The sequence below is a fragment of the Somniosus microcephalus genome, chromosome 3 (assembly GCF_052327205.1).
Source record: "Somniosus microcephalus isolate GS21.2 chromosome 3, FLI_Smic_1.0, whole genome shotgun sequence".
In the NCBI taxonomy this organism is placed as follows: domain Eukaryota; kingdom Metazoa; phylum Chordata; class Chondrichthyes; order Squaliformes; family Somniosidae; genus Somniosus; species Somniosus microcephalus.
This window is the reverse complement of record NC_140989.1, coordinates 195,900,654-195,916,766: the sequence shown is the minus strand read 5'-3', so window position 1 is coordinate 195,916,766 and position 16,113 is coordinate 195,900,654. Positions and strand designations below refer to the sequence as shown.

The window sequence follows — 16,113 nt, the reverse complement described above, 5'->3', positions numbered from 1 at the left end:
AGCCCTTCCCCGCAGTCTCAACCGTCCCGCCGACCTCACAAAATGGCGGCCGCCCTTCACCCACCGGGCTCTGAGTCCAGGTCTCTCTGTCTCTCTCTCCTTCCCCCCAGTCTCTCTCTCCTTCTCCCCAGTCTCTCTCTCGCGGTCTCCTTCCCCCCAGTCTCTCTCTCGCTCTCTCCTTCCCCCCAGTCTCTCTCTCGCTCTCTCCTTCCCCCAGTCTCTCTCTCTCTCTCCTTCCCCCAGTCTCTCTCTCGCTCTCTCCTTCCCCCCCAGTCTCTCTCTCGCTCTCTCCTTCCCCCCAGTCTCTCTCTCGCTCTCTCCTTCCCCCCAGTCTCTCTCTCGCTCTCTCCTTCCCCCCAGTCTCTCTCTCGCTCTCTCCTTCCCCCCAGTCTCTCTCTCGCTCTCTCCTTCCCCCCAGTCTCTCTCTCGCTCTCTCCTTCCCCCCAGTCTCTCTCTCGCTCTCTCCTTCCCCCCAGTCTCTCTCTCGCTCTCTCCTTCCCCCCAGTCTCTCTCTCGCTCTCTCCTTCCCCCCAGTCTCTCTCTCGCTCTCTCCTTCCCCCCAGTCTCTCTCTCTCCTTCCCCCCAGTCTCTCTCTCTCTCCTTCCCCCCAGTCTCTCTCTCTCTCTCTCCTTCCCCCCAGTCTCTCTCTCTCTCTCTCCTTCCCCCCAGTCTCTCTCTCGCTCTCTCCTTCCCCCCAGTCTCTCTCTCCTTCCCCCCCAGTCTCTCTCTCGCTCTCTCCTTCCCCCCAGTCTCTCTCTCTCGCTCTCTCCTTCCCCCCAATCTCTCTCTCTCGCTCTCTCCTTCCCCCCAGTCTCTCTCCTTCCCCCCAGTCTCTCTCTCGCTCTCTCCTTCCCCCCAGTCTCTCTCTCGCTCTCTCCTTCCCCCCCAGTCTCTCTCTCGCTCTCTCCTTCCCCCCAGTCTCTCTCTCTCGCTCTCTCCTTCCCCCCAGTCTCTCTCCTTCCCCCCCAGTCTCTCTCTCGCTCGCTCCTTCCCCCCAGTCTCTCTCTCGCTCGCTCCTTCCCCCCAGTCTCTCTCTCGCTCGCTCCTTCCCCCCAGTCTCTCTCTCGCTCTCTCCTTCCCCCCCAGTCTCTCGCTCGCTCTCAGCCTTCCCCCCAGTCGCTCGCTCTCTTCCCCCCAGTCGCTCGCTCTCTTCCCCCCAGTCGCTCGCTCTCTTCCCCCCAGTCGCTCGCTCTCTTCCCCCCAGTCGCTCGCTCTCTCTCTCTTCCAACAACAACATGCCCTCAAAAAAGCCTCGGCACCGCCGGGCACTCCAGCTAGTAAAGAAATAAATCAGTCTACTACAACAATTTTCATTTGAAGTTTTGACCGAATTTCATTTTGCATATATTGAATGAAAACCAAAATTAATTTACCACATCCAACTGGATGGAAATGGTCAAAACTGGTACTACTTATACAGTTATATATCTGGCAGAGTTCCATTTGGTCCTGCCCTGAAGGATATCGCAGACTGACCTAGGTGTCATGAAATGCTTTCAGTTTTGGTCCATTCACAATTTAACTTATTAATGTGCCTTTCAGATTATTAAACTGTTCTAATGACTAGAAGTCAGTACTGTATCATTGGCAAGACAAATGCAGCATGCAGATTTACTGATGCGTTTTCTCTGACTCCCATCACCACTCCTTAAATCGTCTGAGCTGAATTCTGCATCTTTTGTTTGATAAAGTGTTCTTACATAGCATATCCACATTTCTAGGGCCAGTAACTTTTTTCCAGGTCAAATTCTTGCTGAAATGCATGGCAGTCTGCAACCAAATTACCACCTTCGAGATCAAGAAGTCACAATGATAAACTTCAGTTGAGTTTTTCTCAATTAAAACATTCAATACTCTTCCACAGCAGGGCTGAGCCTCCTCAAGGGACAATCACAGCAATTCATTTAATTTGAACTTTCTTTGTGTGGCTCTTTTCATCATTAGGTATCAGCCTTGACTCAGTGGTAGCACTCTCACCAGAGTCAGAAGGTCGTGAGTTCAAGGCCCACTCCAGGACTTGAGCCTATAATCCAGGTTGAGACACCAGTGCAGTTCTGAGGGGGGGCACTGCCAAAGATGCCATCTATTGGCTGGGACGTTAAACCAACGCCCCATCTGCCCTCTCAGGTGGATGTAAAAGATCCCACAGCACTATTCGAAGAGCAGCAGGGGAGTTCTCCCAGTGCCCTGCCAATATTTATCCCTCAACCAGCATCTAAAAATAGATGATCCAGCTGACGTGCACATTACAACAGTGTCTACAGTTCAAAAGCATTTAATTGGCTGTAAAGCACGTTGGGATGTCCACGGTCGTGAAAGCTATATAAATGCTCTTGCTTTCAGTCTAATGTTGTTTTGGGGGGGGGGGGGGGGGTGGCGGGGGAAGAGAAAAAACATTAAGAGGATAATGTGGTTACCAGGATTTCAGTAAAGCATAATGGTGGGCAGGTGGCATTTTCATTCCATGTCCACATGAAATGGGAAAACAAATTCAACAGTGCAACTATAGAGTTCTGTCCTTCCAAACTAGAGAGCATTTTGATCTGTAGAATATTCAATTAGTACAGATAGCAGTGGGAACGATTTTGGAAATGATAAATTAACAGCATCAGATAGGTCCCTCATTGTATGTCTTCCATCTTTTTTCATTCTCTCTTTTCCCCCACCCCCCTCCTTCCCCCACATTAAATGCACAAAAACAAACCATTTGGCTCAAGAAGGCTGAATCAATGGTTCTTCTCCACTTGCATCACATTCCTAACATCCCCTTTTTTCCTCCAATTATCTTACATTTGAGCCCTCTCATTACTGTCACATCAACCAGTGGAACCAATCCATTACGATTTACCTCATCAGAACCCCTAAACTTGGAGACCTCTATTAAGTCAACCCTTAACCTTCTGAGTTTTCAAAGGAAAAAAGCCCCAACTTCTCAAGTCTCCTATCATAAATAACTTATCATAGTAAATCTAAGCTACGCTTTTTTCTATTTCTTTTATATCTTTCCTGTAGTGGGGTGGCCAAACCTCTGTGTGGATCTCATACTTTCTTCTCCTTGTGGTGTCTGCATCTGTTTGTGCCCAACTCATTCTCATTACTTCCTTCATTCTTTAGTAGGTCGGTCTTCTCCTTTCATCACCCCCATGTTCACTTGCAACATGCCATTATTTAAACACTATCCTAAGAACATAAAAATTAGGAGCAGGAGTAGGCCATACAGCCCCTCAAGCGCGCACCGCCATTCAATGAGATCATGGCTGATCTTCAACCTCAACTCCACTTTTCCGCCCGATCCCCATATCCCTTGATTCCCTTTGAGTTCAAAAATCTATTGATCTCTGTTGTGGGTTCATGTCCCACACCAGAGACTTGAGCACAAAAATCTAGGCCGACACGCCCAGTGCAGCACTGAGGCTCCGTCTACTCTCTCAGGTGGACGTAAAAGATTTCATGGCCACTTTTGGAAGAAGAGCAGGGGAGTTATCCCCGGTGTCCTGGCCAATATTTATCCCTCAATCAGCATACCAAAAATAGATTATCTGGTCATTATCAGAGTGCTGTGTGTGGGAGATGGCTGTGTGCAAATTGGCTGCCCCGTTTCCTACATTACAACAATGACTCACTTCAAAAAGTACTTCATTGGCTGTAAAGCACTTTTGGACGTCTAGTGGTCGTGAAAGGCGCGATATAAAAGCAAGTCTTTCTTTCTTTGTTCCTTCTCTTTTCTGTACATCCACAAGGTTTCTCACACATGCTATTACTGATGTATTCAGTAGCTATCTCTCTAACATGTACAAAGACAAATGGACGCAAGATATGCTAGGATTGGGTGGCAACAGCTGTTGGCGTCATCTTGCAACATATGTGCATGAAAGCGAACCAGAGATGGTGTGCCAGAGAGCAAGAAAGTGGAGCTGGGAGAGTGAGTTGTAGGTCATAGCCCTGAGAATGGGCAGTGGCCTACGAGGAAGGAAATTAAATCTGGGAAATAATGGTAGTGAATGGGATATCTGAGCTCAGAGCACACTTCTGGGAGTGCAGTGGGCACGGGGCTAAAAGCAGTCCAGAATATAGTTCCAGGCTAGACTAGTTGACAAAAGGTTTAGGTGCCCAAAAAAGGTACAGTATTTTGAAACTGTGCTGGGATATATTTGGTACATTTCATCACACCAGCCATGTTTCAAAAAATATTTTAGATTTAAATCAACACTTTATGAACCAAGCAATTTAGTCAAAAGTTCGAAGTGATTTATTTTCACCAAGAGTGCTACACCCATGCAGCGTAATCAGTTGAAGAGAATTTGCACACAATTGGTGTAAATGCAAGGTAAAATTTCTCAAATACAGTGTGCAATTAAGTGATACTGTGCAAGATGGCCCAAATGGCAACACACTCCTTAGCCCCAGAAAAGTTTGCACAGAAACTGGAACGTTAAGAGCATAGTAGGATTTTTTTTTTAAATCTGGGACTTTTCAGAGAGAATGGACAGAAATCAAAACAACATATAGCTTAAAATGAGAAGTTAAATCAGGGAGGGGAGGAGTGACAAGCTGAAAGCGGCAACAGTAGACTTATTACAGCACAGCCATATTTGCCAACATTTGACTCCTACATATTTTCAGTTCATTTAGATACACTGTGCCTTAGTGTTAACCCTAGGCTGGTCATCTCCTACAGTCTTTTCAAATGCAATGATGGCAAGTTAAAAAGTTAAAAGACAACAGCTTCTCCACATTTTTACAATTTAACACTTTGAAATTCTTTAGACTTTTTCAACTTTGACAACTTTTGTGTTAAGTAGAAGGCTACTACAAATATTGGCCTAGAAATTGCGGTCGGAGGCGTACCTCTGGAGTACACCTCCCACCCGTGAAACATTTACGAAATGACCTGCTGGCGCCCAGGCTGCAAAGAGTTGCGGTCACTGGATTCCAGGCGGAGGGCAGCGTAATGGCCCACGGATCCCAGGCGGTCTGGAAATGTACCTGGGATCATGTGGGCCCGGTCCTCCAATGACAAAGGAGGATTCCATTGCAGTCATTTACAAGGAAATCCCCATATGACATGCAATGGAATCTGGAAATGTAAAAATGATACAATTAATGGAATTTTAATTTTAATCATAATTACCTTCATTCTACCAAACTCAATAAAAATTTCATTTTTTGATAATTTCACACATTAAAACTGTAATCCAGGCTAATATTTGCATAAATTCATTTAATAAAGTGTATGTGCATAATTTTGGATATGTAAATATTTAATTTAAGGCTTAGATACCCCCTTACGCTGATGCCTGCTTGCATCAACTCTAAGACTTACATAGGCAATTGCTGGCCAGTCACTGGGCCATTTCGGACCCCCCCACCTACGTCAACACGTATGTTGACAGGCCGCAAGTTCTGGAAATGCGGAACTTGCAGGGCATGTCGAAGGGATTATGACGACATACTCCAAATACGCCGTCACAGAAATTCAATTTCAGTACCAATAAATGTATAAAATTCATTTACAAAGAGATGCATCAATTTCCTTTGAGTCTGAATACAAGGTCCATCCTTTAAAGTCAAGGTCAAAAGAGAAAGTACATCTGTAAGAAATCTCTTGCTGTTAAAATTATTTCATATTTTTTGCTGAAAAAGGCATGCATACCATTATTCAATCCTTGTTAGGCAGTTTTTTTAAACTAGCCAAATGATTTTGTACAATAGATTTTCATTTTGTTGGGATATACTTAACAGCTGTGTTTAATAAAGCCAAATTTTCCAACTTGTCTTATTGCTTTGAAAAAGATCCAGACCATGCTGAAGCAATCAAGCTGGTGCTTTTAAAATCATTCAGGCTGTTGAGTAAAGGTTTTTTAATATCGAACTAGTATTCCATGCTTCAATGGGCTAAACTGAGCATTGCTCTGCACTGCAGCAAATTTCTACAGATACACATAAAAACAAGCTTTAAAAGCCAATGGGAAATAAAAGCATTAGGAAATATTGCAGGCTGGATGGTACAAGCCAACATTTAGGATAAAAGGAGATAATGAAACAATAGTGATGATTACCATTAAAAGCAGCTCATTCCCAACAGTATTACCAGATTGTGAATGGCAAGATAAACAACTTGCTAATAGTTCAACAAAAAGAGCAGAAATACCACAGAATTACAACAAAAAAGCCTTACCATCATTGAAATATCTAATCTAAGCCATAAATTAGGAGATTGATCCACTCATTTCCAACCTTCAATGTCATTTTAACTCAACCACGTGACAGGGGAACTAACTAAAGGAAGCAACAATTGAAGTGGATTTGGACTTTCGATTCTGATGGAATCAAGCAGTTCTGCTATCGTTGCATAGCAGCCAAGTTGAGCTGAACAGGTTGCATTGCACATGCCTACCCACCTGTAGTATGACCCAGTTTTCAAGATAGCACACAAGATAGTCACAATTGTGATCCTCAAACAAAAAAAAACATGCTGGGATTACAGAGCAGGTCAGTCAGTAAAAAGCCACATTAATCTTTCGAGTATAATCCTTTGTACAGTTCTGATGAAGGGTGATGCCTGCAACATTTATTTCTATTAGATACTGACTAGTGCGCACTGTGACGTGCATTTGCAGAATTTTGTGTTTTCATTTCAGATTTTCAGAATTTGCCGTTCCCCCCCACCCCCTCTATTCGTGATCCTGTGGGGTCTGCTGTTCCATCTAGCCTGGAAGCAAATGCAGCCAATGGGTTAATGGCTGAACTATGCCCAGCCTGGTAACACACCAGTGGATCTTTTGTGTCATTGCTCATGGTGAGACAGAAGATAATCGTATCGAAGTTTGAGAGTGGGGTGGCAAGAGACAGTGAAGTGGATAGTGAAGTATTTTCTGATTTGGCTGTGTCAGAATTAATTGGAAAAAGCTCAACAGATTCTTGTGCGCTGCAGACATATTGAATACTTGATGTGCGTTGCATGCAAGACTTGAGACTCAAGACATTACATATTTAAGTATCAGGTCAGTCTGCTCTTGGGATTTTTTTTTCTTACATAAAAAAATTTCAGTGGATGGAATGTATTTTTGTGATTCTACCACCATTGCGCAAATGAAAAGTAGATAAGAAAAAAATCTGAAAATTAAAAAAATGGAAAATGGTGGCATTACAAAGTTTTTAAACATTTAGAATAACTGAGGAATGATGGAGCATGGAAGAGATGGCTTATATATAGAAGCACGTCACTTGTTAATACTCCAAGCTCATGGGGCAAGATTGAATATTTTGCATATCCCCACCCCCAATAGTCTAGTTCACAAATTAATTAATTACATCTCATAGATCTAACTTTCAAATATATAAATCAGAGACTGTTCTACATAATGTATACAATTTCAGTTGCGAGACTTTCTGCCTAAATATCAGGCAGAGAGATGTAAAAGTTACCCACAGATTACAGAACTAGTCTCCTGTGTAGATTGAAATTGCTGGTAGTACTTACAGTGCTAGTCGGTCAAGTACAAAGCATACATTCTCACACTCGGCAGTGAGGCAAGGCCGTGCTTTGGAATAATTCTGTATGGCCACAGTGTACACTTCCAACAAAGGCAAAGGATCTTCAGAGATTTTCCACTTCCCAGCATACTGTATGAGTGTCTGGAAAGAAAGGTTAAAATTTCAGTGTTTCGAGGCCATCGTGATACACAAAGTTTATTTCTGATCATGCACAACACCAGTTGTTAACTGCTCAGGCATTCCAAACATTTTCTCTTTCAAAATGTCTGTTGGTTTTCCATGAGCAGATTCTACCCCTCTATGATACAAAATCTGTATCTTTTGCTTTTTGTTCTCCCAGAGGTAACACTGTCTGGGTTGAACAATTAAATAACTGAACTAAATTGTGCATTGGAATTTACACTGCATTCCTATTGCGTCATCAAGCTAGTAGGCTACTGAAAATATCACGTTAAACTAGCTGTGCACAGGAAAAACAACAAACATCAATTTTATTTATACAATCTACAGAAAACTTAGGAGGCATACAAGCTTATATAAAAATGTAAAAAACACAATCCATAACAAGTTAATTTACAACAGAAACTGCCGGAAACACTCAGCAGACCAGACAGCATCATGGAGAGAGAAACAGAGTTAACATTTCAGGGCGATGACCCTTCGTCAGAACTGGAAAAAGTTGCAGATGTAACAGATCTTTAAGCAAGTGTAGGGGCCGGGAAAGGGGGGAGGGGAGGAAAGAACAAAGGGAAGGTCTGTGATAGGATGGAAAGCAGGAGACATTAAAAGACAAAAGGGATGATGGCGCAAGGCAAAAGAAAAAACAAAAGAGGACTCTAGATGAGGTGTAAATAGGAATGGCAGAATCATCAACAGCTGCCACAGGAGAGAAAAAAGAAAACATAGGGGCTGAGGTTGTAGTCTGAAATTGTTGAACTCTATGTTGAGTCCAGAAGGCTGTAAAGTGCCTAATCGAAAGATGAGGTGCTGTTCCTCGAGCTTACGTTGAGCTTCGTTGGAACCGTGTAAGAGGCCGAGGACCTCCGTCAGAGTGGGAGTGGAGTGGCGAATTAAAGTGACAGGCGACCAGAATCTCAGGGTCACCCTTACAGACTGAATGGAGGTGTTCTGCAAAGCGGTCACCCAATCTGCGTTTGGTCTCCCCAATGTAGAGGTGACCGCATCATGAGCAGCGAATACAGTATACTAGATTGTAAGATGTACAAGTAAATCGCTGTTTCACCTGGAAGGAGCATTTGGGGCCAAGGACAGTGGGAAGGCAGGAGGTAAAGGGCAGGTGTTGCATCTCCTGTGCTTGCACAGTTAAGGTGCTGTGGGAAGGGGAGGGGGTGATTGAGGAGTCGACCAGGGTGTCACGGAGGGAGCGGTACCTTCGGAATGCTGAAGGGGGGGTGGGGAGGGGGGGGGGGTAAATGTGTTTGGTGGTGGAATCATGCTGGAGGTGACGGAAATGGTGGAGGGTGATCCGTTGAAAATGTGAAGGCTGGTGGGGTGAAAGGTGAGGACACGGGGAACCCTATTATGGTTCTGGGAGGGAGGGGAAGGGGTGAGAGCAGAAGTGCGGGAAATGGAATGGACACAGTCGAGGGGAATCCTCAGTTGAAGAAAAAGGAAGACATATCGGAAGCACTAGTATGGAAGACAGCATTGTCAGAACAGTTGCGGAGACAGAGAAACTGGGAGAATGGAAGAGAGTCCTTACAGGAAGCGGGGTGGGAGGAAGTGTAGTCCAGGTAGCTCTGGGAGTCAGTGGGTTTATAATGGATTTACCCTTTTCAAGCCTCAATCTTTCTCGAAACAGACTAATCAATAATGAAACAACAACTTCTTGCATTATTATAGCTGAGGTACAGAGGGATCTGGGGGTCCTTGTACATGAATCACAAAAGTTAGCATGCAGGTACAGCAAGTAATTAGGAAGGTAATGGAATGTTGGCCTTTATTGCAAAGGGAATGGAGTATAAAAGCAGGGAAGTCCTGTTACAACTGTACAGGGCGTTGGTGAGACCACATCTGGGAGTACAGAGTGTAGTTTTGGTCTCCTTATTTAAGGAAGGATAAACAGGAAACTTTCTGATATCCGGCACTGACGGGACCGAGCTGGTGCCGTAACATCAAAAGTGCCGGACATACCAGAGTTAATGTTTAAACATACGGAACTGAGAAGCTCCGTGTGAATCAACAAACCTTGTTGCTTAGCAACAGCTTCAAAACAGTCGGCTGCAGCTGCAAGCGTCTATAGCTGAAGCTGTTGCTATAACTACAGACCTTGCAGTGCTTGACTGGGAAAAAAAAAGCAACGAGAACTAAAAAAACGTATAGAAAACGGCTCCTGATTTTTGCCGTTAGATCGAGTATTCCGGACATATAACCTCCGGATAAACCAAAGTTTCCTGTACTTGCATTGGAGGCAGTTCAGAGACAATTCACGAGGTTAATTCCGGAGATGAAGGGGTTGTCTTATGAAGAAAAGGTTGGGCCTACACTCATTGGAGTTTAGAATGAGAGGGGATCTTATTGAAACATCTAAGATTCTGAAGGGGCTTGACAGGGTAGATGCAGAGCGGATGTTTCCCCTTGTGGGGGAATCTAGAACTAGGGGGCATAATTTGAGAATAAGGGGGCACCCTTTTAAATCAGAAATGAGGAGGTATTTCTTCTCTCAGAGGGTCATGAATTTTTGGAATTCTCTTCCCTGGAGAGATGTGGAGGCTGGGTCATTGAATATATTTAAGGTGGAGATAGACAGATTTTTGAAAGGTAAGGGAGTCGGGGGGTTATGGGGAGCGGGCAGGGAAGTGGAGTTGAGGCCAAGATCAGATCAGCCATGATCTTATTGAATGGCGGGGCAGGCTCGAGGGGCCGAATGACCTACTCCTGCTCCTACGTCTTATGTTCTTAACGTACTATTCATATAGCGCTTTTCACAACCACAGGACATCCCAAAGCTCTTTACAGCCAATGAAGTACTTTTGAAGTGTTGTCACTGTTGTAATGTAGGAAACGCTGCAGCCAATTTGCACACAGCAAGCTCCCACAAACAGCAATTTGCTAATGATCGGATCATTTGTTTTTAGGTGCTGCTTGAGGGATAAATATTGGCCAGGACACTGGGGAGAAAACTCCATCTCTTTTTCGAAATAGTGCCATTCGAAACAGATTCGGATAGGTTGCCAAAAGCTTGGTCAAAGGGGTAGAGTTCAAGGAGGAGAGGCGGAAAGGTGTGGGAAGCAAATTCCAGAGCTTAGGGCCGAGACAGGTGAAGGCACAGCTGCCAATGGTAGGGCGAAGGAAGTGGGGGATACATAACAAGCCAGAGTTGCAGGAACTCATGAGTTCTGCGTGGCTGTAGGCAATATTCCCTCTAATGTTTTTTTGGGTGCGCGACCCATTCAAACTTCTGTGCATGCGCAGTTTTTTCATCGAGAAACCAGCAAGCGGCCTGCGCGGGGGCTTCAGACAGCTGCGCGGCTAAACAGGAACATTGGTTGTAGGGCTGGAGGAGGTTATAGAGATGGGGAGGGTTGAGACCATGGAGGATTTGAACACAAGGATGGGAATTGTAAATTTGAGGGATTGGTGGACCGGGTGCCAATGAAGGTCAGCGAGCACAGGGATGATGGGTGCACGGGACTTGGTGTGAGTTAGGACACGGGGCAGTGAGCACAGGGGTGATGGGTGAACGGGACTTGGTGTGAGTTGGGACACGGGGCAGTGAGCACAGGGGTGATGGGTGAACGGGACTTGGTGTAAGTTAGGACATGGGGCAGCGAGCACAGGGGTGATGGGTGCACGGGACTTGGTGTGAGTTAGGACACGGGGCAGTGAGCACAGGGGGTGATGGGTGAACGGGACTTGGTGTAAGTTAGGACACGGGGCAGTGAGCACAGGGGGTGATGGGTGCACGGGACTTGGTGTGAGTTAGGACACGGGGCAGCGAGCACAGGGGGTGATGGGTGCACGGGACTTGGTGTAAGTTAGGACATGGGGCAGTGAGCACAGGGGGTGATGGGTGCACGGGACTTGGTGTAAGTTAGGACATGGGGCAGCGAGCACAGGGGTGATGGGTGCACGGGACTTGGTGTGAGTTAGGACACGGGGCAGCGAGCACAGGGGTGATGGGTGCACGGGACTTGGTGTAAGTTAGGACACGGGGCAGCGAGCACAGGGGTGATGGGTGCACGGGACTTGGTGTGAGTTAGGACACGGGGCAGTGAGCACAGGGGGTGATGGGTGCACGGGACTTGGTGTGAGTTAGGACACGGGGCAGTGAGCACAGGGGGTGATGGGTGCACGGGACTTGGTGTGAGTTAGGACACGGGGCAGTGAGCACAGGGGGTGATGGGTGAACAGGACTTGGTGTGAGTTAGGACACGGAGCAGTGAGCACAGGGGGTGATGGGTGAACAGGACTTGGTGTGAGTTAGGACACGGGGCAGTGAGCACAGGGGGTGATGGGTGCACGGGACTTGGTGTGAGTTAGGACACGGGGTAGTGAGCACAGGGGGTGATGGGTGCACGGGACTTGGTGTGAGTTAGGACACGGGGCAGTGAGCACAGGGGTGATGGGTGAACAGGACTTGGTGTGAGTTAGGACACGGGGCAGTGAGCACAGGGGTGATGGGTGCACGGGACTTGGTGTAAGTTAGGACACGGGGCAGCGAGCACAGGGGTGATGGGTGCACGGGACTTGGTGTGAGTTAGGACACGGGGCAGTGAGCACAGGGGTGATGGGTGAACAGGACTTGGTGTGAGTTAGGACACGGGGCAGTGAGCACAGGGGTGATGGGTGCACGGGACTTGGTGTAAGTTAGGACACGGGGCAGCGAGCACAGGGGTGATGGGTGCACGGGACTTGGTGTGAGTTAGGACACGGGGCAGTGAGCACAGGGGTGATGGGTGAACGGGACTTGGTGTAAGTTACAATACATGCAACTGAGTTTTGGATGAGCTCAAGTTTATGGAGGGTGGAAGATGAGAGGCCAGCCATCGGACTAATCGACTCTGGAGGTAAGAAAAGATTGGATGAGAGTTTCAGCAGCAGATGGGCTGAGGCAGGGGTGGAGATGGATGATATTACAGAGGTAGAAGTAGACAGACTTAGTGATGAAAAGGATATGGGGTCAGAAACTCAGCTCAGGGTCAAATAGGATGCCAAGGTTGCCAACACTCTGGTTCAGCCAGAGGCCAGAGAGGGGGATGGAGTCGGTGGCTAGGGAACAGAATCTGTGGCGGGGGGGCCAAAGACCAAGGTTTCTCTTCTTGTAGAGTTCAAGGTAAAACAGTCACTTGAAATATGCAAGCCAAATCCTCAGAGTTGTTCGGTCTGAACAACCTTCAGAAATCTAATAAGAACTGAACACAGCAAGAGCTACCTGTTTAAAATCCTTAATTCCTTTTAAGATAAGGCTGTCAATTATGATCAAATTGAATTTTCATAGGTGACAATAGCACAGATTCTATTAATATTCCCCTGAGATTAGCCTACAATATGAATGCTCATGGGAAGGTACACACTATGGTGTGCAATCTTAGCTGGTTTAACACTTCAATATCTACAGATAGAGAATTACATGATTTGACAAAAATAGTAAATTCTGACTTTGCATAGTTCAAATAATGAGGATTAAAAGGAGAGTAAAACTAATTTATACAATAGCTTACCAAGACTCTGAAACATTGCTTCACACAGAATGAAGTACACTGCGCAGTTACTGTTATATAGACAAATGCAGCAGCCATTTTGCACACAACGAAGTCCCACAAACAGAACGACCAGTTAATCTGCTTGTGGTGGTGTAGGTTGAGGCAAGTATACTCGCTGGAAAACTCCCTGCTCTTTGAATGATACCATGGGGCATTTACCACCCACCTGAACCAGCAGACAGGATCTCAGTTTAATGTTTCATTTGAAGGACGGTACCTCTAGCAGGGCAGCACTCTCATCGTACGGCACTAAAGTATCAGTTTAAGTCCCGAAGCAGATCTGACCCCACAACCTAATAATTCAGAGATGAAAGTGCTACCAACTGAGCCAAGCAGGTACTGAATGGCAAAACTACAGACTAGAGGCACTCTAACTGCATGACCAAGATAGGGTAGCTGTCCTCAAAATTACATGATAAAGGATTCACAATGATAATGGATGCAGCGTTTGGCTGACCCATGTGTAATTTAAAATACTGGTACCGGAGCCCACTGTCAACAGATAAGAGTGAGGTGGTGCATTCTGGTAGGAAGAATAAGGAGACCACATACTCCTTAGAAAATAAGAGTCTAAATGGGGTAGAGGGGTACAGATACACAAATCACTAAACGTAGCGAAGCAGGCTAATAAGGCTATTAAAATAAACAAACCAAGCACTGGGTGTTATTTCTAGAAGGATAGAATTGAAAAGCAGGGAAGTTATGTTAAACATGCAGAGAACCTTGGTTAGATCACACTTGACAGTACTAGAATGGTTACAGCACAGAAGACGACCATTCGGCCCATCGAACCTGTGCCAGCTCTCCGAGAGCACTTCAGCTAGTCCCACTCCCCCGCCCTTTCCCCGTAGCCCTGCAAATTTTTTTCCTTCAGCTACTTACTCAACTCCCTTTTGAAAGCCATGATCGAGTCTGCCTCCACCACCCTTTCAGGCAGTGCATTCCAGATCCTAACCACTCGCTGCATAAAAAAGTTTTTCCTCATTGTCGCCTTTGGTTCTTTTGCCAATCACCTTAAATCTGTGTTCTCTGGTTCTCGACTCTTCCGTCAAGAGAACAGTTTCTCTCGATCTACTCTGTCCAGGCCCCTCATGATTTTGAACACCTCTATCAAATCTCCTCTCAACCTTCTCTGCTCCAAGGAGAACAACCCCAGCTTCTCCAGTCTATCCACGTAACTGAAGTCCTTCATCACTGGAATCATTCTCAAATCTTTTCTGCACCCAAAGGCCTTCACATCCTTCATAAAGTGTGGTGCTCAGAATTGGACACAATACTCCAGTTGAGGTCGGACCAGTGTTTTATAAAGGTTCATCATAATTTCCACGATTTTGTACTCTATACCTCTATTCATGAAGCCCAGGATCCCGTAAGCTTTTTTAACTGCTTTCTCAACCTGCCCTGTCACCTTCAATGATTTGTGCACATATACCCCTAGGTCTCTGTTCATGCACCCGCTTTGGGATTGTACCCTTTAGTTTATATTACCTCTCTTCATTCTATCTACCAAAATGTATCACTTCGCACTTTTCTGCATTAAATTTCATCTGCCACGTGTCCGCCCATTCCATCAGCCTGTCTATGTCCTCTTGAAGTCTATCACTATCCTCCTCACTGTTTACTATACTTCCAAGTTTTGTCTCATCTGCAAATTTTGAAATTGTGCCCCGTACTCCCAAGTCCAAGTCATTAATATATATCAAGAAAAGCAGTGGTCCTAGTACCGACCCCTGGGGAACACCACTGTATACCTTCCTCCAGTCTGAAAAACCGTTCACCACTACTCTCTGTTTCCTGTCACTTAGCCAATTTCACATCCATGCTGCCACTGTCCCTTTTATTCCATGGGCTTCAACTGTGCTGGCAAGCCTATTATGTGGTACAGGGGTACTTTGTCGAAAGCCTTTTGGAAATCTATGTTCGCCACGTCAACCCATTGCCTTCATCAACCCTCTTGTTACCTCTTACTGTGCAGAGCTCTGGTCTCCATATTATAAAAAGGATACAGAGGCACTGGAAAAGGTGCAAGAAAGATTTTCAAGGATATCAGAACTGAGAGGTTATACCTATCAGGAAAGATTGAACAGGTTGGGGCTCCTTTCCCCAGAAAAGAGAAGCCCAAGGGGTGACCTGATAGACATCTTTAAGATTATGAAAGGGTAGATGTAGAGAAGATGTTTCCACTTGTGGGGAGTCCAAAGCTAGGGGCCATCAATATAAGATAGTCACTAATAAATCCAATAGGGGATTCAGGAGAAATTTCTTTACTCAGTGATGAGGATGTGGAATTCACTACCACAGGGAGTGGTTGAGGCGAATAGGATAGAAGCATTTAAAGGGAAGCTAGATAAACACACGAGGGAGAAAGGAATGGAAGGTTATGCTGCTAGGATTAGATGAAGAGGGGTGGGAGGAGGCTTGTGTGGAGCATAAACACCGACATAGACCAGTTGGGCCAAATGGCCTGTTTCTATGCTGTACATTCTATGTAATTCTTTGTAACATTTTATTTGTTTGACTGCTTCAAAAGGAAAAGTGGCTTTAGATCAGAAGTTTCACAGGAGAAATATCCAGGCAAGTTCTGGCAAGGGCATAACAGGCTCAGTGGGATTTTGAGGCTCAAGAGTCCCATTTGCAATGTTTCCCAAAAAAGTGCACGTTGAGACTACAGACAGGAACAAGAGAAGACTGGGTAGGTTGATGCAAAACAATTGTAAAAAGGCAGCTTTCCGAGTAGGGTATATTAACCTTCTATGGACAGAATCAGTTCTCTTTTTATGTCATTTACCATCTTGTTCATATTTTTGCTCCTGTTGAGTTTTATTTAAGAGTAAATTTAGAAAGTACATAGCCTGTACAGAGTGGTTTAATGGTAATATCTTTTGTCCAA

General features: G+C 45.5%; 1 protein-coding gene across 1 annotated transcript in view; it reads right to left on the bottom strand.

Moving 5' to 3' along the window:
• Positions 1-16,113, bottom strand: part of LOC147121657 (zinc finger protein 292-like) — a 216,510-nt gene that overhangs the window by 120,983 nt on the left and 79,414 nt on the right. The window contains exon 2 of the mRNA XM_085982085.1: positions 7,484-7,638. Within this exon, the coding sequence (XP_085838211.1) occupies positions 7,484-7,638 (155 nt within the window). The remainder of the gene's footprint in view (positions 1-7,483; positions 7,639-16,113) is intronic.